The sequence below is a fragment of the Salarias fasciatus genome, chromosome 5 (genome assembly GCF_902148845.1).
Source record: "Salarias fasciatus chromosome 5, fSalaFa1.1, whole genome shotgun sequence".
In the NCBI taxonomy this organism is placed as follows: domain Eukaryota; kingdom Metazoa; phylum Chordata; class Actinopteri; order Blenniiformes; family Blenniidae; genus Salarias; species Salarias fasciatus.
Window position 1 is genome coordinate 28,589,384 of NC_043749.1, and position 24,586 is coordinate 28,613,969.

Below are 24,586 nucleotides of genomic sequence, written 5' to 3' on the forward strand. Positions count from 1 at the left end.
GATCAAACAGATCTAGAAATGCTTTCAAATCTGCTTGACCTTGGAGCATCAGTTAAACACCAGCTTGTGGCTTCACTGCACTGCATGTTGAGCTGCTCAGAGAAACTAATGACACAACGTGTGACGTGCATCTCCACTGTGAAATAACTCTGTGTGGTGTGTGTGTGTGTGTGTGTGTGTGTGTGTGTGTGTGTGTGTGTGTGTGTGTGTGTGTGTCGCACAGCCATTGACCTGTGTGCGGAGGGAAAGCATGACTGTGATCAGATCTGTATCAGTGCGCCGGGCGTGTTCAGCTGCGACTGCAACGAAGGATACACACTCAGTGAAGACAAGAAGACCTGCACACGTTAGTCAGGCCCTCACACACACCAAACACACACACCAAACACACATGCGCAGACCGTCACACACAGTCATGTCAATCATGCTCCTTATTCAAACATAGTAGAATTTGAACCAGTCCAATATTTTGTGACAAATTTGTGCTTTTCCCATTCTGAATGCCAACTGCGGTGATCGAGTTCGACACCCGATCTGGAGCCGTGCAGCTCAGATTCTCTTGTTCACCGGTCCAAATCTGTAGATCTTCATGAATTTCAATGGTTGAAACTCATTCTGGTCGTGGAATATTCAGCCAGTCACGTGACTCTGAAGGGAGAAGCACATCTTTGTTCTGGTTCAGTGTCTGAAGTCCAGATATTAAAAGCTCTGTTCTGCTGATCAGACTCATTTTACTCAGTTAAAATTATTTCAACATGTGGCCATTTTTATGTCACATCTGGTTCTAAAAGGAGGGTCTGCATCTTGTTTTGGATCTTTAAAGTGAAATACGACATTTCTGCTTCCAGCGATGGGTAAACTTCAGCATGGCACATTGAAAACCTCATTAAAAGTAATGGATGACACGACAGGAATGATTTACTTCATCAGCCTGAGATGGATTCGGCCATTTCCCATGATTCTCTGCCTTTGCTTGCACTTGTTGGCATGTAGAACCATATCAGCTCTCTAAAACAAAAACACTGCTCCACTGTGACGAGCACTAACTTTGTGTGTGTGTGTGTGTGTGTGTGTGTGTGTGTGTGTGTGTGTGTGTGTGTGTGTGTGTGTGTGTGTGTGTGTGTGTGTGTGTGTGTGTGTGTTTGTGCTTCAGCCATCGACCTGTGTGCAGAAGGAAAGCACGACTGTGAGCAGATCTGCATCAGCGCTCCGGGCGTGTTCAGCTGCGACTGCAACAAAGGATTCAAACTCAACCAAGACAAGAAGACCTGCACAAGTCAGTCCAGTTCACAGTGAAACCTCTGCTTCCAGCTCCCACTAGTGTTTCAAAGTGTGGGCTTTACAGAGAAAGTCGGGGGGGGGGGGGGGGGGGGGGGGGGTCTCCTTCTGCTCATCCTGCATATGCGTGCTCTTTAACAACATGGCGTCAGACTGTCTTCCTTCTCCTCTCCTGTGGTGTGTTTCTGACTGGTTGTGTGTTGCAGACATGGACATGTGTAACACCGTGGAGCATGGCTGTGAGCACCAGTGTGTGAACACCCCGGGATCTTACTACTGTGTGTGTCCGGAGGGGCAGCTGCTGCAGGAGGACGGGAAGAGCTGCGGCAGTAAGTCCAACCATCCAGTCACCCCAAGAAAATCTCTTCCCTGAAGCTCGGCAAAGCAGCGTCAGAGGAGGCAACAAGACGAAAATACTTTAAGTAAAAATATAAAGGTTCTGAATTCCAGTAATACACACTGAATACATGAATAGTTGTACTTTACTTTGTCAAGTCAAGCTCGGATCGCCTTCAGGCAATTTCCAAATGATGCAAGCAACCCCAGACCATGATGCTGCCTCCACCGTGCTTTACCATCCTGGTACATGAGGCAGTGCAGTGACATGCTTACTCAGCGGATTGCTGACTTGAAAATGGATTTATTTGATTAAAATCAGGTCAACAGTCACAAATTTTCCTCCTGTGGCTCTAAATCAAGCTGGAAGGTAATTCGGTGTGTGTGTCGTCACTGCATAATGACATTTTGTAAAGTTGAAGCTGAGTAAAAGCAAAAAACGAAATAAGAGCCAACATCCTGATTTGGATCAATATGAAATGCAGACTGAGCGTTCAGTTCAAATCACCATAGTGTAGGAGATAGTAGCAGCTCCAAACCATGATGCTGCCTCCACCGTGCTTTACCATGAATATTACATAATACATTATTTTTCATTGCATATATTCACATTATCTTATATACACTGTATAATATATCCTATATGATCTGATATCCTGAATTATAATGAATGATTGATCATATATTGGTCATATAGAAGTAGAATATGTCCATTGTAATAACTTATCATTCGTATTGACCTGTCTAAAGTCCCCAGTCTGCTGTTAGTCCACCTGGGATAAAGCAGCTCCTAAAACAAATTTTTGTTTATTTCTGTCACTTCTAATCTCTCTAATTCAGCCTGTAAGTCGGCCAACATCGACCTGGTGCTCCTGATCGACGGCTCCAAGAGCGTCCGCCCGCAAAACTTCGAGCTGGTGAAGAAGTTTGTGAACCAGGCGAGGCCTTGTTTTTGATCAGTGTTTGAAGTATTTAATTTATTCATGGACGCTGGAAATAGTAATAAACCTGAGTGTGACGGTGACTGCTGCCGTGCTCAGGTGGTGGACTCGCTGGATGTGTCTGCTCACGGCACCAGAGTGGGCCTGGTCCAGTACTCCAGCCGGGTGAGGACCGAGTTCTCCCTCAACACGTTCCACACCGCCGAGGAGATCAAAGCCGCAGTCATGAAGGTAAACACTCATTCACACACGTTTTAAATTAAAAATGAACTGTAATCTGTATTCTGAGTCAGTGTTCCACCGTTCCGTCCAGGTGGACTACATGGAGAAAGGTACGATGACCGGTCTGGCCCTGAAGCACATGCTGGAAAACAGCTTCTCGGAGGCTGAAGGCGCTCGTCCCGCCAGCCGGAACATCCCCCGAGTGGGGCTGGTCTTCACGGACGGACGCTCGCAGGACGACATCACTGAATACGCCAAGAAGGCCAAAGAAGCCGGTGAGTCCGGGACGCCGTCCGTCTCCCGTCGCCGGAGCACCGCGGAAACGCCTCCGACTTCCCGTTCCTGTCCCCGCAGGCATCACCATGTACGCCGTGGGCGTGGGCAAAGCCGTGGAAGACGAGCTGCGGGAGATCGCCTCCGACCCCGTGGAGAAACATTTCTACTACACCACCGACTTCAGCGCCATCAGCACCATCGCCGAGAACCTGAAGCTCAACGTCTGTCCAGGTGCGACGCAGCACAGATCCCACAGACCCCGTCACGGCGAGCCGGGGGGCAGAGTTTTGAATTACTTTTCTACAGTTTATGTTACAGCCTTATTTTCAAAAAGAATTCTTTGTTTGATTTCCTAAAAAATCCAGACGCTTGATGCTCCATCGTGACAGTGAGAGAAAAGTCTTATTGAAATGTTCAGAAATGCATTAAAAACAACAAAACTAAGAAATCACATGTACAAAAGCATTTCAATCTATTCCATGAAGGTTTAAATTAACCTGAACTTCTCGTTTCCACTTTGAGATGTTCCTACAGTTGTGAGGAATCCAGATTTTACATAATCTGAACATATTATAGTAACAGTGCGTGTTAGAGAATAATTTATTTTATCCAATTTTAAATAAATCTATAGCATAGCAATTTATGGAAAAAAAAACCCATGAAGTGCTGTGAATTCTCCCTGGATGTACACAGAAATGGCTCATTTTTTTTTCTCACGTTTTTTAGTGTCTTTTCATCAAACCTTCAATGTTTTTCAAGTTTATTGTTAAAAAACAAACAAACAAACAAAAAAACCAACTTAAATTCAGCATCACCAGTCCATCATATGAAGAGTTTAGTTTTACTGTGTGACTGACTTCATGTCCTGGTCTCTGGCTCCACCTGGTGGCTGTGATGCAACATGACAGCTGAAGAGGAAGAGCCTGATGGATTTTTTTTTCTCAGCAGATTTTAAAAAACACTGTCAACTTGCAATTGAAGGATTTGTACAAGAGAGAGAATTAACATTTTCCTACAAATATACATAGATAGAAACATTTCCTGGAGCGAAGTGTGTGAACGTAATTCAAACAGGTTGTTGGTAAAAACAGCTTATTCAGTCTTCTGGTGCAGCAACAGTAAGTGAAAAGGTGAAAAAAAAGTGATTATTCAGAAACAGACATACATAAAAAGATAGGGCTGTGGTGTCCACATTACAGACCAGGCTGGTTTATAAATGAACCAGTCATTTGTAAATAAAATAATCATTTCAATCATTGTAATTCTCAATTTAACCACTAGATGGAGCTCTAACAGGGCACAGCATGTTTCTGCAACTCTGAAGACACAAGAACCTTTTTGTGACTTTCCACCAAAATCACTTTTAACTGGAGCTGCAAAACTATTTTAAGCTCTAAAATATGAATTAACATATAAAGTTTCATATATAGTCATGATGCACACACACACACTGAATCTCATGCTGGTATTCCGCAGATTCCCGGTATTCAGGATGGTTAAAGCTTAATTTTCTTCATTTTCAGGTGTTTCTGTATTATGTCATTTTTACCTTTTAGCTGTTTTAGAACAAAGTGATGAGTCTTTTTCACTCTGGTATATAGATAGAATGAAATTAAGATCCAATGTTTATTTAGGTATAATTTTGTGAAAGTTTGATGGAGCCTCATTGAGGGAATAAAGAGAGCTGAAGACCTCTGAACTGGAGTCTCATCAAATAACTGAAAAAAGCTGCTCTTAGCAAAAATAGCAGATCTGAAAGAAAGAAAGGTATCACGTAAAATCATGAGAAAAATTCAGTGAGATATCTCACTATGAGGGAGCGGCCCTGCTGTCTATTTTCTATTTGTAGGACTAAATGTGCAGAGTTTTGAGAAAAACAAATCACAGGAAGTGAAAATACGTGTCTTTAATATCAGTGACTTCATTACTTCAACGTTTGTGTGTGTGTGTGTGTGTGTGTGTGTGTGTGTGTGTGTGTTCCCTCCTCAGAGGAGAGTCTGGGGGAGATCGAGGTGAAGGACCCCTGCGCCTGTGAGAGTCTGGTGGAGTTCCAGCAGGCCACCATGAGCAGCCTGGAGCAGATCACACAGAAACATATCCTTTGAGGCCCGAGTTCAACGTCGTCCACACAGAAGTGTCTGAACTGCTGCTCTGCCACAGGCACAGTCAGGCTGTCATAGCGTTAAATCCCTTCACTCTTGAATTTAACAGCACTTCACAGAAGCCTGCACTGACAGAATAAACCACATGAAGGTTTCTGCCTTTTGGGGAGATGACGACTCTGAACGTGATAAAGACAGAGTTGAAGGCGAAAGTCATTTTAGAGTTGTTGAACGCAAAAATGAAAACAAAAGTCACTGAGAAGCAGCAGCAGGAGGACAGAGACACTGAGACACACACACACACACACCAACACAGTAACACAGACTGACGGACAGCCAGAGCAGAGGAGACGAGCCCGTCGTATACCGGAGGCACCAGGTGAGGACGGCCACACACTCAGCTGCAGCTGAGAGACATCAGGACGTCAGCAGCAGTCAGACACCGGCAGGGCAACCGAAGGAGTCTGAAACTGGAGGCGGTCACAAAAAACACCGAAGGAACATGAACTAAGTAGTTTCTCAGTAACTGTTTACTGGTAACTGAACTCAGTTTCATTTCAGATATTCCTCTTTACTGAAACTGCATGAAACACAAGTATTAATACAATAAGAAAACAAACAGAACAAAAAAAATGAAATACTAAAATCTATTCGAAGATTACAAAAAACAGAGAATATTGTGAATTTAAACATGATATTTCCCAGTATGAAATATCTGCTTTTATAAGACTCGGTTTGATTCTTTAACTCTTGGTCCACTGGCCGGTATGACGGTCCGTCTGGAGCAGCTGGAGAACCAGCTGCTGTCCAGGAAGTGATGAGGTGAAGAGACCCGGACGAGGAAGAGGAGCAGAGCGAGGAAGAGGAGCAGGACGAGGAAGAGGAGGGCACATCCAGGCAGAAATCACCCCAATCCATGGAGGAAACCAAAGACGTTTCTCAGCTCCCCGACAGGAATAATCACAGACAGTTTCTCAACCTTTACGCTTTAAAGACATGAAGACAGCTTCACTTCCAGTTTTCCATCCAGAGCAGCTGTGAAGACTCCAGAAACAGCTTGGCTCACGCTGGACTCACACTGCTCCTCAACAGACAGGGAAAGTAACCAAACCGGAGAGTATTTCACCTGGAATCACATCCAACTCACAGAAACTGAACCGATCACGGTTCACTATCTGTTTGAAGCCAGTTTAAGTTCAATTTGTGGCGAGTTTAAGGCCAGATCCAGTTTGAGACCAGCGGCGAACATGAGAGGATATTTGATTGAATGATTCTTCAAAACCACTGCAGACTTTCACAGTTAGTCAAGGCCCAGTGAAATCAGAGCTGCAGACACACACACACACACACACACACACACACACACACACACACACACACACACACACACACACACACACACACACTTGCCTGTTTCTCTCCATGCCCTATTTATACTTGATCTGTTTTGTACGGTTTGTTAAATATGTTGTATTTATAGCAGATTGTTTCTTTTTTACTGACACTAGAGGAACATATAAAGTTGTTTATGCGACAGGAGTCAGAGTAATGAAGTTTTTTTTTTTCTTTTTTTTATCACCACTCCCTGTTTGGAATCCTCTCTCGTTGGCGGTTTGATGCTGGAGTTTAATCTGAGGCCTGAAGAAACTGGGCTACGATCCAAATAAAGGGAAATTTAAAAAGAGCTTAAAGCTTCAGTTTTCAGTCTGTGATCAGATTGTGACCTGTAGGGGGCAGAGTCTGCTCCCATAGACAGAGGAAGATCATGAAACTGGAGCATCTTCCCTCATTATTCAGCTTTCAGGATTCAACTCCGATCAGACTGGAGAAGTGTTACTGTGAGCAGCTGAGCCGGGACTGTGTGGGAAGAACAATCCGGAAAGTTTAGGAAACACCGAGGAGAGCACAGCGCGGGTGAACTCCCTATATAACTGAACGCTGCGGTGTGTTTGTATATTTTATATAGCTTTACATGATCTTTTTGTATTTTTCTAATGAATCTCTGTATTACTGCACAGACGGCAATAAAGAAGTGAACTTTTCATTTTTCTCTGTTTTATTTTCACAGCAAAACATGCTATTGATTGATTGATTGATTGATTGATTGATTGATTGACATCCTACTAAAAACTGTAATGAGACACATTATCACTACTTGTTGTGAATATTCAAAGTTTTGAACTTGTAGGTGTTTTCAGTGAGGCTCGTGTGCCTCATTGATCTGCTCTTATCCACTCCTAAGTATTTTCTTTAAAAAAAAAAAAAAAAAACAATTTCAGGATTATTGAGTTTAAGAAATAATCATATGGCAGATTACCCCGTTTATTACTGAGTAATTTGAGTGAAAGTTATCAAAACCATTCAAATAGTTTATAGTCACTAAAAGTAACACCTGCAGTAGTTGAGGATATTTGGACTGTTGACAAAGGAACGTTGATATATTCCTCCCTGGTTCTCGCAGCTTCATCCCTGCACAGAGTCGTCATCTTGAGAACCTTTTATCTTTTCTTCGGACGGTTGATGGATCGAACTTCAAGCTCGCTTGTTCATTCTCAGCTTGAGAAGAGCCAAAGCTCTTTACATGGCCAGTCTCATTCACCCGTTCACGCACAGAGGCGGCCGTCGTTCAGGACCGGCAGCAGTTTGGTGTCTTGCTCAAGGACACTTGGATGTGGCCAGATCCTGGGATCAGAACAACTGAGCTACCAGGGAAATGTATCAGTGAAATCGATGTTGAAGAAACGATCCCTGGCCTGAGGAGCAGGTAAAGCAGGAAGCAGCTCGGGTTCATTTCCCACCAAGGTCCATTTATTTGACCGTCTTCAAACCTGCAGTCGCCTCCAGTCGCCTGAAGTGAGCGTAGCTGTTGTGAGCAGTGGAGCTGGGACTGTGTGGGAGGAACATTGCAGAAAGTTTAGGGAACACATAGAAACCAACACCTGGTTCTTCTCAGGAACACGTCTGCAGGTTTCATGAAGCCCTGAACTTCATATTAGATGGTTGAGAGGTGAGTGGAGCTGAAAGAACCCTGAAAAGCAACAAGACACTAAATCCACTGTGACGTCTGGAGAAGGCCTGATCCTGGAGTTAAGACTCTGCTGGGCCAAGGTCGTGTGTGTGTGTGTGTGTGTGTGTGTGTGTGTGTGTGTGTGTGTGTTCTTGTATTTCTATACTTGTCGGGGCCAAATGTCCCCACAAGGATAGCAAAACGTGGAACGACGTGCCTTGTGGGGACCTTTTTCCGGTCCTAAGTAGGAGAAACAGTGTTTTCTTGACCATGTTGTTGTTACTGAAAAAAGTAAAAGTGCAAAAACATTTCTTTAGGGTTAGGCTTTGTTGTGGTGTGGGTTAGGGTTAGGGTAAGGGTCAGGGTTAGGGGCTAGACATGAATGGGAGTCAATGGACGGTCCCCACAAGGATAGAAATACAAGACTGTGTGTGTGTGTGTGTGTGTGTGTGTGTGTGTGTGTGTCTAAAACTCACTTTGTGGACGAAGTCATTGAATCTTAACCAACTCTTAATTCAATCTGAAAAAATTAACTCAAATTTTCAGAGGTAAAACTTTGAAATCGGTCAAACTTGAGTCATTTCATAACTTGTTGGAAGTAAAAACATAAAAGAATAAAAGAGAAACAATGAGTTTGAATGTGACGGCAAACAATATATTGTAGAAATAAATCATCAAGTAAGACCTTCATTTATGATCTGTTTTATATCGGTATTAAATCATTTCTTCAATTCTACATTGATTTTTTTTTAAATTGAAAAAAAGGTAAAATTAAAATTATTGATGTTTAAAAAATTAATTATTTGACTTAAATTATATTTGAATGGTTTTCAGATAGACAAAAAAAAGAAATGTAAAGTGATTGTGACAATGTGGAAATCAATTCACATAAAAATAAACACATTTTTCTTGTACGCCTTGATTTACTGAATCTTATTTGATATGATTACTAGAAAAGATTGACTTTAGCATCCAATACTTCATTTACTTTGGACATGAATAAAATAAGACATAAGCAAGTTTCTTTGAAAAATTTTCCTCCAAAAAGAGTTTGGCTGAAGACAGAAGATGAGTGAGTGAATAAGTTGAAGTTGGGAATAAAAAACAGTAAAGTTGAACTTTGAGAAGTTAAACTTGTTTCTTCTCTGAAAGGTGTTTGCTTCACGTGAGAGAGCGAGCTGCTCAGAGGGACCGTGATCCCTGACGGACGGGGACCGTGATCCCTGACGGACGGGGACTGTGTTCTGTGGGGAGGCAGAGAGCGTCGTTACAGACGCTGACCTTCAGCAGCAGCTCTCAGAAGGCTCATGTTTGTTCCATGTTTGTTCCAGAAACTTCTGCTTTCTCCACACAAACAACTCAGAGTCACAGCAAAGTTCCACTAAACTTCCTCAACAACTCAAACTTCATTCAACTAATAAACCTCTGGTCATGTTCTCATTGAAAGTTGTTTCTTTTTACTCTATAATTACAAAACTAACATACATTTTTTTTAAGACATCATTAAAACTAGTTAAGGAGGTCATACAGTTCAAATATTCAGACTCACATTAGAATTAAGGTTTTTGTTTCTTTTTAGAGCATCTTCCTCCCACTAACTGACATGTCTTCTGGCTCCTCCAGGTAAAAACAGGGATTGTATTTATCTATTTTCAACATGTCACAGGGAGCCAGCCGTATAAATTGAGGCCCTGGGCCATTTGGGACCTCAGGCCAGACTTTGGACACCTGTTCTGATCACTGACTCACTCTTTGAGGTTTCTGGTAAATAAATGGAAACTAATGTAAAAATGATCATCTTGAGAAATCCTGAACCAAAAACTAAATAATGTGGCATCGAGCAGCGACTCCGGGCAGAAAGGAAGACAGGAGAGCTTCAGCTCAACAATCCGGGACTTTTATTGTGAAAAGCACGCCAAAATTCACTCAGTCATTTGGCTCACAGGCCTGGAGTCACTCCTGCAGTGACCCCACCTGCTAACGCTTCCACACACGAGGAAAACTAAAGTAACACAAAGTGAACCCAGAACCCAGAACAATAGCAGCACATGCAACCAATAATAAAAGGAAATCACACAGACACAGATAAACCCCCCAAAACGACCCCCAAATGGCCCAAGCAGTCATTCCCAGCATTCCCCGTGGCATGCAAAGCGCAACAGCGACCCCTAAGGTCACTACAATAACTTTTTTTTTTTTTAAATTTTCATTTAAACCCTGTGTGATTTCTGAGATTTCTGTGGATATTATGATTAGTTTTTCAATGAAGAATGAAATCAGAGTGATTTATTTACTGAAAAAACAGGTTTGATCGTCTGAAGTGAGCGTAGCTGTTGTGAGCAGTGGAGCTGAGACTGTGTGGGAGGAACATTGCGGAAAGTTTAGGGAACACATAGAAACCAACACCTGGTTCTTCTCAGGAACACGTCTGCAGGTTCCATGAAGCCCTGAACTTCATATTAGATGGTTGAGAGTCGAGTGGAGCTGAAAGAACCCTGAAAAGCAACAAGACACTAAATCCACTGTGACGTCTGGAGAAGGCCTGATCCTGGAGTTAAGACTCTGCTGGGCCAAGGTTGAGTGTGTGTGTGTGTGTGTGTGTGTGTGTGTGTGTGTGTGTGTGTGTGTGTGTGTGTGTGTGTGTGTGTGTCTGAAACTCACTTTGTGGACGAAGTCATTGAATCTTAACCAACTCTTAATTCAATCTGAACACACTACCTCCAATTTCCAAAGGTAAAACTTTGAAATGGTTGAAATGGTTAAAACTCTTCAGGGACTTATGAAATGTTAAGAGTGAATATGACTGCACACAATATATTCAAGATATAAATCATTAATCTTTCATTAGCGAGATATAGTGACCTTCATTCATGACCTGTTCTATAAATATTGAATCATTTATTTCATTCTTCATGTCTTTTCTTTGAATTGAAACAAAAGAATTAAATTTAAATTTGTGACAATTAGAAAATATGACTTTGATCATCTGTGAACGTTTTTTTAATGTGATAGACAAAAAAGAAATGTCAAATGATTGTGAAAATGGGGAATCAATTCATATAAAAATAAACACATTTTTCTTGTGTGCCTTGATTTTCTGAATCTTAATTGATATGACTTTTAGAAAAGATTCACTTTAGCATCCTTTTCTTCATTTACTTTGCATACGAATAAAATAAAAGGAAGTTTCTTCAAAAAGTGTTTGGCTGAAGACAGAAGATGAGTGAGTGAATAAGTTGAAGTTGGGAATGAAAACAGTAAAGTTGAACTTTGAGAAGTTAAACTTGTTTCTTCTCTGAAAGGTGTTTGCTTCACGTGAGAGAGCGAGCTGCTCAGAGGGACCGTGATCCCTGACGGACGGGGACCGTGATCCCTGACGGACGGGGACCGTGATCCCTGACGGACGGGGACTGTGTTCTGTGGGGAGGCAGAGAGCGTCGTTACAGACGCTGACCTTCAGCAGCAGCTCTCAGAAGGCTCATGTTTGTTCCATGTTTGTTCCAGAAACTTCTGCTTTCTCCACACAAACAACTCAGAGTCACAGCAAAGTTCCACTGAACTTCCTCAACAACTCAAACTTCATTCAACTAATAAACTTCTGCTCATGTTCTCATTGAAATTTGTTTCTTTTTGCTCAATAATTACAAAACTAACATGAATAAGTTTTAAGACATCATTTAAAAATAGTTAAGGAGGTCATACAGTTACAATATTCAGACTCTGATTAGAATGAAGGTTTTGGTTTGTTTTTAGAGCATCTTCCTCCCACTAACTGACATGTCAGCTGGCTCCTCCAGGTAAAAACAGGGATTGTATTTATCTATTTTCAACATGTTACAGAGAACCGGCCATATAAATTGAGGTCCTGGGCCAGTTGGGACCTCAGGCCAGACTTTGGACACCTGTTCTGATCACTGACTCACTCTTTGAGGTTTCTGGTAAATAAATGGAAACTAATGTAAAAATGATCATCTTGAGAAATCCTGAACCAAAAACTAAATAATGTGGCATTGAGCAGCGACTCCGGGCAGAAAGGAAGACAGGAGAGCTTCAGCTCAACAATCCGGGACTTTTATTGTGAAAAGCACGCCGAAATTCACTCAGTCATTTGGCTCACAGGCCTGGAGTCACTCCTGCAGTGATCCCACCTGCTAACGCTTCCACACACGAGGAAAACTAAAGTAACACAAAGTGAACCCAGAACCCAGAACAATAGCAGCACATGCAACCAATAACAAAAGGAAATCACACAGACACAGATAAACCTTACCAAACAGTCCTTCCCAGCATGCCCTGGGCATGCCCGGTCACCGCAATAACATTTTTTTTTCATTTTACTTTAAAAGCTGTTCGTTCTCTAAAAACTTTCTGTGGATATGAGGATTTGTTTTTCAATGAAGAATGAAATCAGAATGATTTGTTTACTGAAAGAAAAGTGTTCATCGTATGAAGTGAGCGTAGCTGTTGCTGTTTGATTTTCCTCTCTGAACTCATTGAGCAGCCAACAGGTGTCTGATCAGACTGAATACGTTTTACTGTGAGCAGCTGAGCTGGGACTGTGTGGGAAGAACAATCCAGAAAGTTAAAGGTATAATGGACGATGTTTTAGTCAATGAATGGCGTGATGTGAGTGTCAACTATTGGTCCTCCGACATGTCAATCACGCTGAAGAAATTCTTGCGTCACGCCGTCAAGCTCGTAGGAGCAGCAGAGCAGGTGGGATGCTCTGGCGGATGCACGTTTTTCAGAAACCGAGTAACAGACGTTTGGCTTCGACTTTTTTCAAGAAAATCGTCCAGTATACCTTTAAGGAAACTCCGAGAAAGCAACACCTGGTTCCCCTCAGGAACACGTCTGCAGGTTTCATGAAGCCCTGAACTTCATCTTAGATGGTTGAGAGGCGAGTGGAGCTGAAAGAACCCTGAAAGCAACAAGACACTAAATCCACTGTGGCGTCTGGAGAAGGCCTGATCCTGGAGTTAAGACTCTGCTGGGCCAAGGATGAGTGTGTGTGTGTGTGTGTGTGTGTGTGTGTGTGTGTGTGTGTGTGTGTGTTCTTGTATTTCTATCCTTGTCGGGGCCAAATGTCCCCACAAGGATAGCAAAACGTGGAACGACGTGCCTTGTGGGGACCTTTTTTCCGGTCCTAAGTAGGAGAAACAGTGTTTTCTTGACCATGTTGTTGTTACTGAAAAAAGTAAAAGTGCAAAAACATTTCTTTAGGGTTAGGCTTTGTTGTGGTGTGGGTTAGGGTTAGGGTAAGGGTCAGGGTTAGGGGCTAGACATGAATGGGAGTCAATGGACGGTCCCCACAAGGATAGAAATACAAGACTGTGTGTGTGTGTGTGTGTGTGTGTGTGTGTGTGTGTGTGTGTGTGTGTCTAAAACTCACTTTGTGGACGAAGTCATTGAATCTTAACCAACTCTTAATTCAATCTGAAAAAATTAACTCAAATTTTTAGAGGTAAAACTTTGAAATCGGTCAAACTTGAGTCATTTCATAACTTGTTGGAAGTAAAAACATAAAAGAATAAAAGAGAAACTATGAGTTTGAATGTGACGGCAAACAATATATTGTAGAAATAAATCATCAAGTAAGACCTTCATTTATGATCTGTTTTATATCGGTATTAAATCATTTCTTCAATTCTACATTGATTTTTTTTTAAATTGAAAAAAAGGTAAAATTAAAATTATTGATGTTTAAAAAATTAATTATTTGACTTAAATTATATTTGAATGGTTTTCAGATAGACAAAAAAAAGAAATGTAAAGTGATTGTGACAATGTGGAAATCAATTCACATAAAAATAAACACATTTTTCTTGTACGCCTTGATTTACTGAATCTTATTTGATATGATTACTAGAAAAGATTGACTTTAGCATCCAATACTTCATTTACTTTGGACATGAATAAAATAAGACATAAGCAAGTTTCTCTGAAAAATTTTCCTCCAAAAAGTGTTTGGCTGAAGACAGAAGATGAGTGAGTGAATAAGTTGAAGTTGGGAATAAAAAACAGTAAAGTTGAACTTTGAGAAGTTAAACTTGTTTCTTCTCTGAAAGGTGTTTGCTTCACGTGAGAGAGCGAGCTGCTCAGAGGGACCGTGATCCCTGACGGACGGGGACCGTGATCCCTGACGGACGGGGACTGTGTTCTGTGGGGAGGCAGAGAGCGTCGGTACAGACGCTGACCTTCAGCAGCAGCTCTCAGAAGGCTCATGTTTGTTCCATGTTTGTTCCAGAAACTTCTGCTTTCTCCACACAAACAACTCAGAGTCACAGCAAAGTTCCACTAAACTTCCTCAACAACTCAAACTTCATTCAACTAATAAACTTCTGGTCATGTTGTCATTGAAAGTTATTTCTTTTTACTCTATAATTACAAAACTAACATACATTTTTTTTAAGACATCATTAAAACTAGTTAAGGAGGTCATACAGTTCAAATATTCAGACTCTCATTAGAATGAAGGTTTTTGTTTGTTTTTAGAGCATCTTCCTCCCACATGTCAGCTGGCTCCTCCAGTTAAAAACAGGGATTGTATTTATCTATTTTCAACATGTTACAGAGAGCCGGCCATATAAATTGAGGTCCTGGGCCAGTTGGGACCTCAGGCCAGACTTTGGACACCTGTTCTGATCACTGACTCACTCTTTGAGGTTTCTGGTAAATAAATGGAAACTAATGTAAAAATGATCATCTTGAGAAATCATGAACCAAAAACTAAATAATGTGGCATCGAGCAGCGACTCCGGGCAGAAAGGAAGACAGGAGAGCTTCAGCTCAACAATCCGGGACTTTTATTGTGAAAAGCACGCCGAAATTCACTCAGTCATTTGGCTCACAGGCCTGGAGTCACTCCTGCAGTGATCCCACCCGCTAACGCTTCCACACACGAGGAAAACTAAAGTAACACAAAGTGAACCCAGAACCCAGAACAATAGCAGCACATGCAACCAATAATAAAAGGAAATCACACAGACACAGATAAACCCCCCAAAACGACCCCCAAATGGCCCAAGCAGTCATTCCCAGCATTCCCCGTGGCATGCAAAGCGCAACAGCGACCCCTAAGGTCACTACAATAACTTTTTTTTTTTTAAATTTTCATTTAAACCCTGTGTGATTTCTGAGATTTCTGTGGATATTATGATTAGTTTTTCAATGAAGAATGAAATCAGAGTGATTTATTTACTGAAAAAAAAGGTTTGATCGTCTGAAGTGAGCGTAGCTGTTGTGAGCAGTGGAGCTGAGACTGTGTGGGAGGAACATTGCGGAAAGTTTAGGGAACACATAGAAAGCAACACCTGGTTCTTCTCAGGAACACGTCTGCAGGTTTCATGAAGCCCTGAACTTCATCTTAGATGGTTGAGAGTCGAGTGGAGCTGAAAGAACCCTGAAAGCAACAAGACACTAAATCCACTGTGACGTCTGGAGAAGGCCTGATCCTGGAGTTAAGACTCTGCTGGGCCAAGGGTGAGTGTGTGTGTGTGTGTGTGTGTGTGTGTGTGTGTGTGTGTGTGTGTGTGTGTGTGTGTGTGTGTGTGTGTGGTGTGTGTGTGTGTGTGTGTGTGTGTAAAACTCACACTTTGTGGAAAAACTCATTGAAACTTAACCAACTCTGAATTCAATCTGAACAATTTACCTCCAATTTTCCCAGGTAAACCTGTGAAATCGGTCAAATTTGAGTCATTTCAAAACTTGCTGTAAGTAAAAACATAAAAGAATAAAAGAGAAAACTCTTCAGCAAATTATGAAACTATGAGTATGAATATGACTGCAGACAATATATTCAAGATATAAATCAACAATGTTTCATTAGTGAAATACTGACCTTCATTTACAATCTGTTTTAAATCAGTATTAAATCATTTTTTTAATTCTTCATTTATTTGATTTGAATTGAAGCTAATTAGTAAAACTTAAATTAGTGATGATTAAAAAGTAATGATCTAACTTTGATTGTATCTGAACTTCTTTTCATGAGATAGACAAAAAAGAAATCCTAAATAACTGAAAAATTTAGAAATCAATTCATATTAAAAAACACATTTGACTTGTACGCCTTGATTTACTGAATCTTATTTGTTAAGATTACTGGAAGAGATTCATTTTAGAGTCTATTTCTTTGTTTCTTTTGTATACAAATAAAATAAAACAAAAGAAAGTTTCTTTTAAAAAAGTGTCCTCCTAAAAGTGTTTGGCTGAAGACAGAAGATGAGTGAGTGAATAAGTTGAAGTTGGGAATAAAAAACAGTAAAGCTGAACTTTGAGAAGTTAAACTTGTTTCTTCACGTGAGAGAGCGAGCTGCTCAGAGGGACCGTGATCCCTGACGGACGGGGACCGTGATCCCTGACGGACGGGGACCGTGATCCCTGACGGACGGGGACTGTGTCCTGTGGGGAGGCAGAGAGCGTCGGTACAGACGCTGACCTTCAGCAGCAGCTCTCAGAAGGCTCATGTTTGTTCCATGTTTGTTCCAGAAACTTCTGCTTTCTCCACACAAACAACTCAGAGTCACAGCAAAGTTCCACTGAACTTCCTCAACAACTCAAACTTTATTCAACAAATAAACCTCTGGTCATGTTCTCATTGAAAGTTGTTTCTTTTTACTCTATAATTACAAAACTAACATACATTTTTTTTTTCATCATTAAAACTAGTTAAGGAGGTCATACAGTTCAAATATTCAGACTCACATTAGAATGAAGGTTTTTGTTTGTTTTTAGAGCATCTTCCTCCCACTAACTGACATGTCAGCTGGCTCCTCCAGGTAAAAACAGGGATTGTATTTATCTATTTTCAACATGTTACAGAGAGCCGGCCATATAAATTGAGGTCCTGGGCCAGTTGGGACCTCAGGCCAGACTTTGGACACCTGTTCTGATCACTGACTCACTCTTTGAGGTTTCTGGTAAATAAATGGAAACTAATGTAAAAATGATCATCTTGAGAAATCCTGAACCAAAAACTAAATAATGTGGCATCGAGCAGCGACTCCGGGCAGAAAGGAAGACAGGAGAGCTTCAGCTCAACAATCCGGGATTTTTATTGTGAAAAGCACGCCGAAATTCACTCAGTCATTGCAGCTCACAGGCCTGGAGTCACTCTTGCAGTGACCCCACCTGCTAACGCTTCCACACACGAGGAAAACTAAAGTAACACAAAGTGAACCCAGAACCCAGAACAATAGCAGCACATGCAACCAATAATAAAAGGAAATCACACAGACACAGATAAACCCCCCAAAACGACCCCCAAATGGCCCAAACAGTCATTCCCAGCATTCCCCGTGGCATGCAAAGCGCAACAGCGACCCCTAAGGTCACTACAATAACTTTTTTTTTTTTTAAATTTTCATTTAAACCCTGTGTGATTTCTGAGATTTCTGTGGATATTATGATTAGTTTTTCAATGAAGAATGAAATCAGAGTGATTTATTTACTGAAAAAAAAGGTTTGATCGTCTGAAGTGAGCGTAGCTGTTGTGAGCAGTGGAGCTGAGACTGTGTGGGAGGAACATTGCGGAAAGTTTAGGGAACACATAGAAACCAACACCTGGTTCTTCTCAGGAACACGTCTGCAGGTTTCATGAAGCCCTGAACTTCATCTTAGATGGTTGAGAGGCGAGTGGAGCTGAAAGAACCCTGAAAGCAACAAGACACTAAATCCACTGTGACGTCTGGAGAAGGCCTGATCCTGGAGTTAAGACTCTGCTGGGCCAAGGTTGTGTGTGTGTGTGTGTGTGTGTGTGTGTGTGTGTGTGTGTGTGTGTGTGTGTGTGTGTGTGTGTGTGTGTGTGTCTGAAACTCACTTTGTGGACGAAGTCATTGAATCTTAACCAACTCTTAATTCAATCTGAACACACTACCTCCAATTTCCAAAGGTAAAACTTTGAAATGGTTGAAATGGTTAAAACTCTTCAGGGACTTATGAAATGTTAAGAGTGAATATGACTGCACACAATATATTCAAGATATAAATCATTGATCTTTCATTAGCGAGATATAGTGACCTTCATTCATGACCTGTTCTATAGATATTGAATCATTTATTTCATTCTTCATTTCTTTTCTTTGAGTTGAAACAAAACAGTAAAAGTTAAATTCGTGACAATTAGAAAATATGACTTTGATCATCTGTGAACCTTTTTTAATGTGATAGACAAAAAAAGAAATGTCAAATGATTGTGAAAATGGGGAAATCAATTTATATAAAAATAAACACATTTTTCTTGTGTGCCTTGATTTTCTGAATCTTATTTGATTTGACTTTTAGAAAAGATTCACTTTAGCATCCTTTTCTTCATTTACTTTGCATACGAATAAAATAAAAGGAAGTTTCTTCAAAAAGTGTTTGGCTGAAGACAGAAGATGAGTGAGTGAATAAGTTGAAGTTGGGAATGAAAACAGTAAAGTTGAACTTTGAGAAGTTAAACTTGTTTCTTCTCTGAAAGGTGTTTGCTTCACGTGAGAGAGCGAGCTGCTCAGAGGGACCGTGATCCCTGACGGACGGGGACCGTGATCCCTGACGGACGGGGACTGTGTTCTGTGGGGAGGCAGAGAGCGTCGTTACAGACGCTGACCTTCAGCAGCAGCTCTCAGAAGGCTCATGTTTGTTCCATGTTTGTTCCAGAAACTTCTGCTTTCTCCACACAAACAACTCAGAGTCACAGCAAAGTTCCACTGAACTTCCTCAACAACTCAAACTTTATTCAACTAATAAACCTCAGTCATTTTTCTTTTTGAAAGTTAGTTCTTTTTACTCGATGTTTGCAAAGAAACACATTAATATGCCATTAAAAACTTATTTATGGAGGTTATAGAGTTTAAATATTCAGACTTGCATTAGAATGAAGGTTTTTGTTTCTTTATAGAGCATCCTCCTCCCACTAATTGACTTATCTGCTGGCTCCTCCAGTTAAAAAAGTTTTTTTTTTTTTTTTTTATTATTTCTCTATTTTATTTGTTCCAACATGTCACACAGAGTCGGTCATATAAAATGAGGTCCTGGGCCATATGGGACCTCGGACCAGACTTTGGACACATCTGCTCTGATCACCGACTCACTCTTTGAGGTTTCTGGTCAATAAATGTAAACTAATGTAACAATGACCACCTTGAGAAATCATGAACCAAAAACCAAGTAAGATTCTTATTAGTTTTAGTTTAAAAGCTGTTTGATTTTTGTAGTTTCTGTGAATGATGCACAAAACTCCAAACCTGTGAAGTTGGCACGTTGTGTAAATCGTAAGTAAAAACAGAATAATGATTTGCAAATACTTTTCAACTTATATTCAATTGAATACACTGCAAAGACAAGATATTTAATGTTCGAACTTAGAAACTTTATTTTCTTTTGCAAATATCATCAGCTTAGAATTTAATGGAAGCAACACATTGCGAAAAAAAATAGCACAGGAGCATTTTTACCGCTGTGTTACGTCGCCTTTCCTTTTAACAACACTTAGTCAACGTTTGGGAACTGAGGAGACCGATTTTTGAAGCTTTTTGGGTGGAATTCTTTCCCATTCTTGCTTGATGTACAGCTTCAGCTGTTCAACAGTCCGGGGTCTCCGTTGTTGAATTTTACGCTTCATAATGCGCCACACATTTTCAATGGGGGACAGGTCTGGACTCCAGGCGGGCCAGTCTAGTACCCGTACTCTTTTACTACGAAGCCAGGCTGTTGTAACACGTGCAGAATGTGGCTTGGTGTTGTTGTCTTGCTGAAATAAGCAGTTGAGTCCATGAAAAAGACATTGCTTGGATGGCAACATGTTGCTCCAAAACCTACATGCACCTTTCAGCATTAACGGTGTCTTCACACATGTGGAAGCTACCGATGCCTTGGCCACTAATACACCCCCAGACCATCACAGACGCTCTCCTTTGAACTTTGCGCCTGTAACAGTCCGGCTGGTTGTTTTCCTCTTTGGTCCGGAGGACAAGACGACCACGCTTTCCAAAAACGATTTGAAATGTGGACTCGTCAGACCACAGACACTTTTCCACTTTGCATCAGTGCATCTTCGATGAGCTCGGGCCCAGCCAATCAGGCGGTGTTTCTGGCTGTTGTTGATAAATGGCTTTCACTTTGCATAGTGGAATTTTAACTTGCACTTACAGAGGTAGCGGCGAATTTTAGTTACTGACAGTGGTTTTCTGAAGTGTTCCTGAGTCCATGTGGGGATATCCTTTACACAGTGATGCCGGATTCTGATGCAGTACCGCCTGAGGGATCGAAGGTCACTGGATTTCAATGATGGTTTTCGGCCTTACCGCGTCGGTGCAGTAATTCCTCCAGATTGTCAAAACCTTTTGACGATGTTATGGACCATAGATGATGAAATCCCTAAATTCCTTGCAATAGTTTACTGAGTAATGTTGTTCTTAAAGTATTCGACAATTCGCTCATGCATTTGTTCACAAAGTGGTGACCCTCCCCGCTTCTTTGTTTGTGAATGACTGACCATTTCAGGGAAGCTGCTTTCACACCCAATCATGGCGCCCACCTGTTCCCAATCAGCCTGTTCACCTGTGGGATGTTCCAAATAAGTGTTTGATGAGCATTCCTCAACTTTTTGAATGTTAAGTCCTTTTTTGCCACTTGTGCCAGCTTCTTGAAATATTTTGCAGGCATCAAATTCAAAATGAGCTAATATTTGCAAAAAATAACACAGTTTACCAGTCCAAACGTTAAGTATCTTGTCTTTGCAGTGTATTCAATTGAATATAGGTTGAAACGGATTTGGAAATCATTGTTTTCTGTTTTGATTTACGATTTAGACAATGCGCCAACTTCACTGGTTTTGGGTTTTGTATTTAGTTTTCAATGAAGAATGAAATCAGAGTGATTTTTTTACTGAAAGAAAAGTTTTCATCGTATGAGGTGAACGTAGATGTTGCTGTTTGATTTTCCTCTCTGAACTCATTAAGCGGCCAACAGGTTTCTTATCAGACCGAATAAGTTTTACTGTGAACAGCTGAGCTGGGACTGTGTGGGAAGAACAATCCGGAAAGTTTAGGAAACACCGAGAAAACAACATCTGGTTCTTCTCAGGAACACGTCTGCAGGTTTCATGAAGCCCTGAACTTCATATTAGATGGTTGAGAGGCGAGTGGAGCTGAAAGAACCCTGAAAGCAACAAGACACTAAATCCACTGTGACGTCTGGAGAAGGCCTGATCCTGGAGTTAAGACTCTGCTGGGCCAAGGGTGTGTGTGTGTGTGTGTGTGTGTGTGTGTGTGTGTGTGTGTTCTTGTATTTCTATCCTTGTCGGGGCCAAATGTCCCCACAAGGATAGCAAAACGTGGGACGACGTGCCTTGTGGGGACCTTTTTCCGGTCCTAAGTAGGAGAAACAGTGTTTTCTTGACCATGTTGTTGTTACTGAAAAAAGTAAAAGTGCAAAAACATTTCTTTAGGATTAGGCTTTGTTGTGGTGTGGGTTAGGGTTAGGGTAAGGGTCAGGGTTAGGGGCTAGACATGAATGGGAGTCAATGGACGGTCCCCACAAGGATAGAAATACAAGACTGAGCGTGTGTGTGTGTGTGTGTGTGTGTGTGTGTGTGTGTGTGTGTGTGATTTCATTACCCACTAGTGACCCTCCAGGAGAACATTTTCTCAAGTGTTTTCTCACAATTTGTGGACAAATTCATTGAATTTTCATCAACTCTTAATTTGATCTGAACAACTTCACTGTAATTTTTAGAGGTAAAACTTTGAAATCGGTCAAATATGAGTAATTTAAAATCTTGCTGTAAGTAAAAACAGAAAAGTATGAAAGAGAAAAGTCTTCAGAGAATTATGAACCTTTGGATTTTATAACTGCATATAATATATTCAAGATATAAATCAACAATCGAGATATCGTGAACTTCATTTATAATCTGTTTTATATCGATATTAAATAATTTATATAATTATTCATTTGTTTTCTTGAAATTGAAACTCAATGTTAAAATAAAATTATTGATCATGAAGAAATTAAGTCCATAACTTGTATTATATCTGAGTGTTTTTCATGTGATAGACAAAAATGAAATATTAAATAACTGTGACAATGTGGAAATCACTTCACATAAAAAAACCCACATTTTTCTTGTATGCCTTGATTTACTGAATCTTATTTCATATGATTATTGAAATGATTAGAAAATATTCACTTTAGTATCCTTTTCTTCATTTATTTTGTCTATGAATTAAAATAAAAGAAAGTTTATTTTAAAAAAGTTTCTTCAAAAAGTGTTTGGCTGAAGACAGAAGATGAGTGAGTGAATAAGTTGAAGTTGGGAATAAAAAACAGTAAAGTTGAACTTTGAGAAGTTAAACTTGTTTCTTCTCTGAAAGGTGTTTGCTTCACGTGAGAGAGCGAGCTGCTCAGAGGGACTGTGATCCCTGACGGACGGGGACCGTGATCCCTGACGGACGGGGACCGTGATCCCTGACGGACGGGGACCGTGATCCCTGACGGACGGGGACCGTGATCCCTGACGGACGGGGACCGTGATCCCTGACGGACGGGGACTGTGTTCTGTGGGGAGGCAGAGAGCGTCGTTGCAGACGCTGACCTTCAGCAGCAGCTCTCAGAAGGCTCATGTTTGTTCCATGTTTGTTCCACAAACTTCTGCTTTCTCCACACAAACAACTCAGAGTCACAGCAAAGTTCCACTAAACCTCCTCAACAACTCAAACTTCATTCAACTAATAAACCTCTGGTCATGTTCTCATTGAAAGTTGTTTCTTTTTGCTCAATAATTACAAAACGAACATGAATAAGTCTTAAGGAATCATTTAAAAATAGTTAAGGAGGTTATACAGTTGCAATATTCAGACTCTGATTAGAATGAAGGTTTTTGTTTCTTTTTAGAGCATCTTCCTCCCACTAACTGACATGTCAGCTGGCTCCTCCAGTTAAAAACAGGGATTGTATTTATCTATTTTCAACATGTTACAGGGAGCCGGCCATATAAATTGAGGCCCTGGGCCATTTGGGACCTCAGGCCAGACTTTGGACACCTGTTTTGATCACTGACTCACTCTTTGAGGTTTCTGGTAAATAAATGGAAACTAATGTAAAAATGATCATCTTGAGAAATCCTGAACCAAAAACTAAATAATGTGGCATCGAGCAGCGACTCCGGGCAGAAAGGAAGACAGGAGAGCTTCAGCTCAACAATCCGGGACTTTTATTATTCCTGTGTGATTTCTGTGATTTCTGTGGATATTATGGTTAGTTTTTCAATGAAGAATGAAATCAGAGTGATTTGTTTACTGAAAGAAAAGTTTTGATCGTCTGAAGTGAGCGTAGCTGTTGTGAGCAGTGGAGCTGGGACTGTGTGGGAGGAACATTGCGGAAAGTTTAGGGAACACATAGAAACCAACACCTGGTTCTTCTCAGGAACACGTCTGCAGGTTTCATGAAGCCCTGAACTTCATCTTAGATGGTTGAGAGGCGAGTGGAGCTGAAAGAACCCTGAAAGCAACAAGACACTAAATCCACTGTGACGTCTGGAGAAGGCCTGATCCTGGAGTTAAGACTCTGCTGGGCCAAGGGTGTGTGTGTGTGTGTGTGTGTGTGTGTGTGTGTGTGTGTGTGTGTGTGTGTGTGTGTGTGTGTGTGTGTGTGTGTGTGTGTGTGTGTGTGTGTAAAAATCACACTTTCTGGACAAAGTCATTGAATCTTCACCAACTCTCAATTTGATCAGAATAAATTACCTCCAATTTTCAGAGGTAAAACTTTGAAATCGGTCAAATTTGAGTAATTTCAAAACTTGCTGTAAGTAAATTCATAAAAGAATAAAGGAGAAAACTTTTCAAAGATTTATGAAACTGAGTTTGAATATGACTGCATGCAGTATATTCTAGATATAAATCATCAGTCTTTCATCAGCAAGATACTGACCTTCATTTATAATCTGTTTTACAGATATTAAAGCATTTATTTAATTCTTCATTAGTTTTCTTTAAAATTAAACTAAATAGTAATATCAAAATTAGTGATTATTGAAAAAAATAATCATGTGACTTTGATTATATCTGAATGTTTTTCATGAGATAGACAAAAAAAGAAATCCTGGTAACACTTTACTTGAAGCCCCCCTGCATAGCACATTATAAGTACATTCATAAAGCATTATAATGCCATTATAACATGTGTAGCTGTAGTTATAAACATTCATAGATGATCACAATGCCAGGACCAAACCCTAACCCTAACCCTAACCTTAATCCTATGCTGTATACTGCTGTATAGTGAGTTATAAAGCATTGTGATCATGTATTAGTGTTTATAACTACTTATAATGTGTTATAAAGAGGGGCTTCAAGTAAAGTGTTACCGAAATCCTAAATAATTATGAAAAAGCACATTTTACTTGTACACCTTGATTTACTGAATCTTATTTGATATGATTA

At 40.7% G+C, this 24,586-nt stretch overlaps 1 protein-coding gene across 7 annotated transcripts in view; it reads left to right on the forward strand.

Annotated features, from left to right (window-relative positions):
• Positions 1-7,187, forward strand: part of matn4 (matrilin 4) — a 30,374-nt gene extending 23,187 nt beyond the window's left edge. For 4 of the 7 annotated variants that reach the window (XM_030091794.1, XM_030091795.1, XM_030091796.1 and 1 more), the window contains 9 exons: positions 224-346; positions 1,154-1,276; positions 1,485-1,607; positions 2,455-2,552; positions 2,655-2,786; positions 2,869-3,052; positions 3,132-3,284; positions 5,043-5,147; positions 5,915-7,187. In XM_030091794.1, coding sequence (XP_029947654.1) covers positions 224-346; positions 1,154-1,276; positions 1,485-1,607; positions 2,455-2,552; positions 2,655-2,786; positions 2,869-3,052; positions 3,132-3,284; positions 5,043-5,147; positions 5,915-5,973 — 1,100 coding nt within the window. In that variant the 3' untranslated portion in view covers positions 5,974-7,187. The remainder of the gene's footprint in view (positions 1-223; positions 347-1,153; positions 1,277-1,484; positions 1,608-2,454; positions 2,553-2,654; positions 2,787-2,868; positions 3,053-3,131; positions 3,285-5,042; positions 5,148-5,914) is intronic. The other 3 variants (XM_030091798.1, XM_030091799.1, XM_030091801.1) reach the window with 1 other exon arrangement.
• The last annotated feature ends 17,399 nt before the right edge of the window (positions 7,188-24,586 follow it).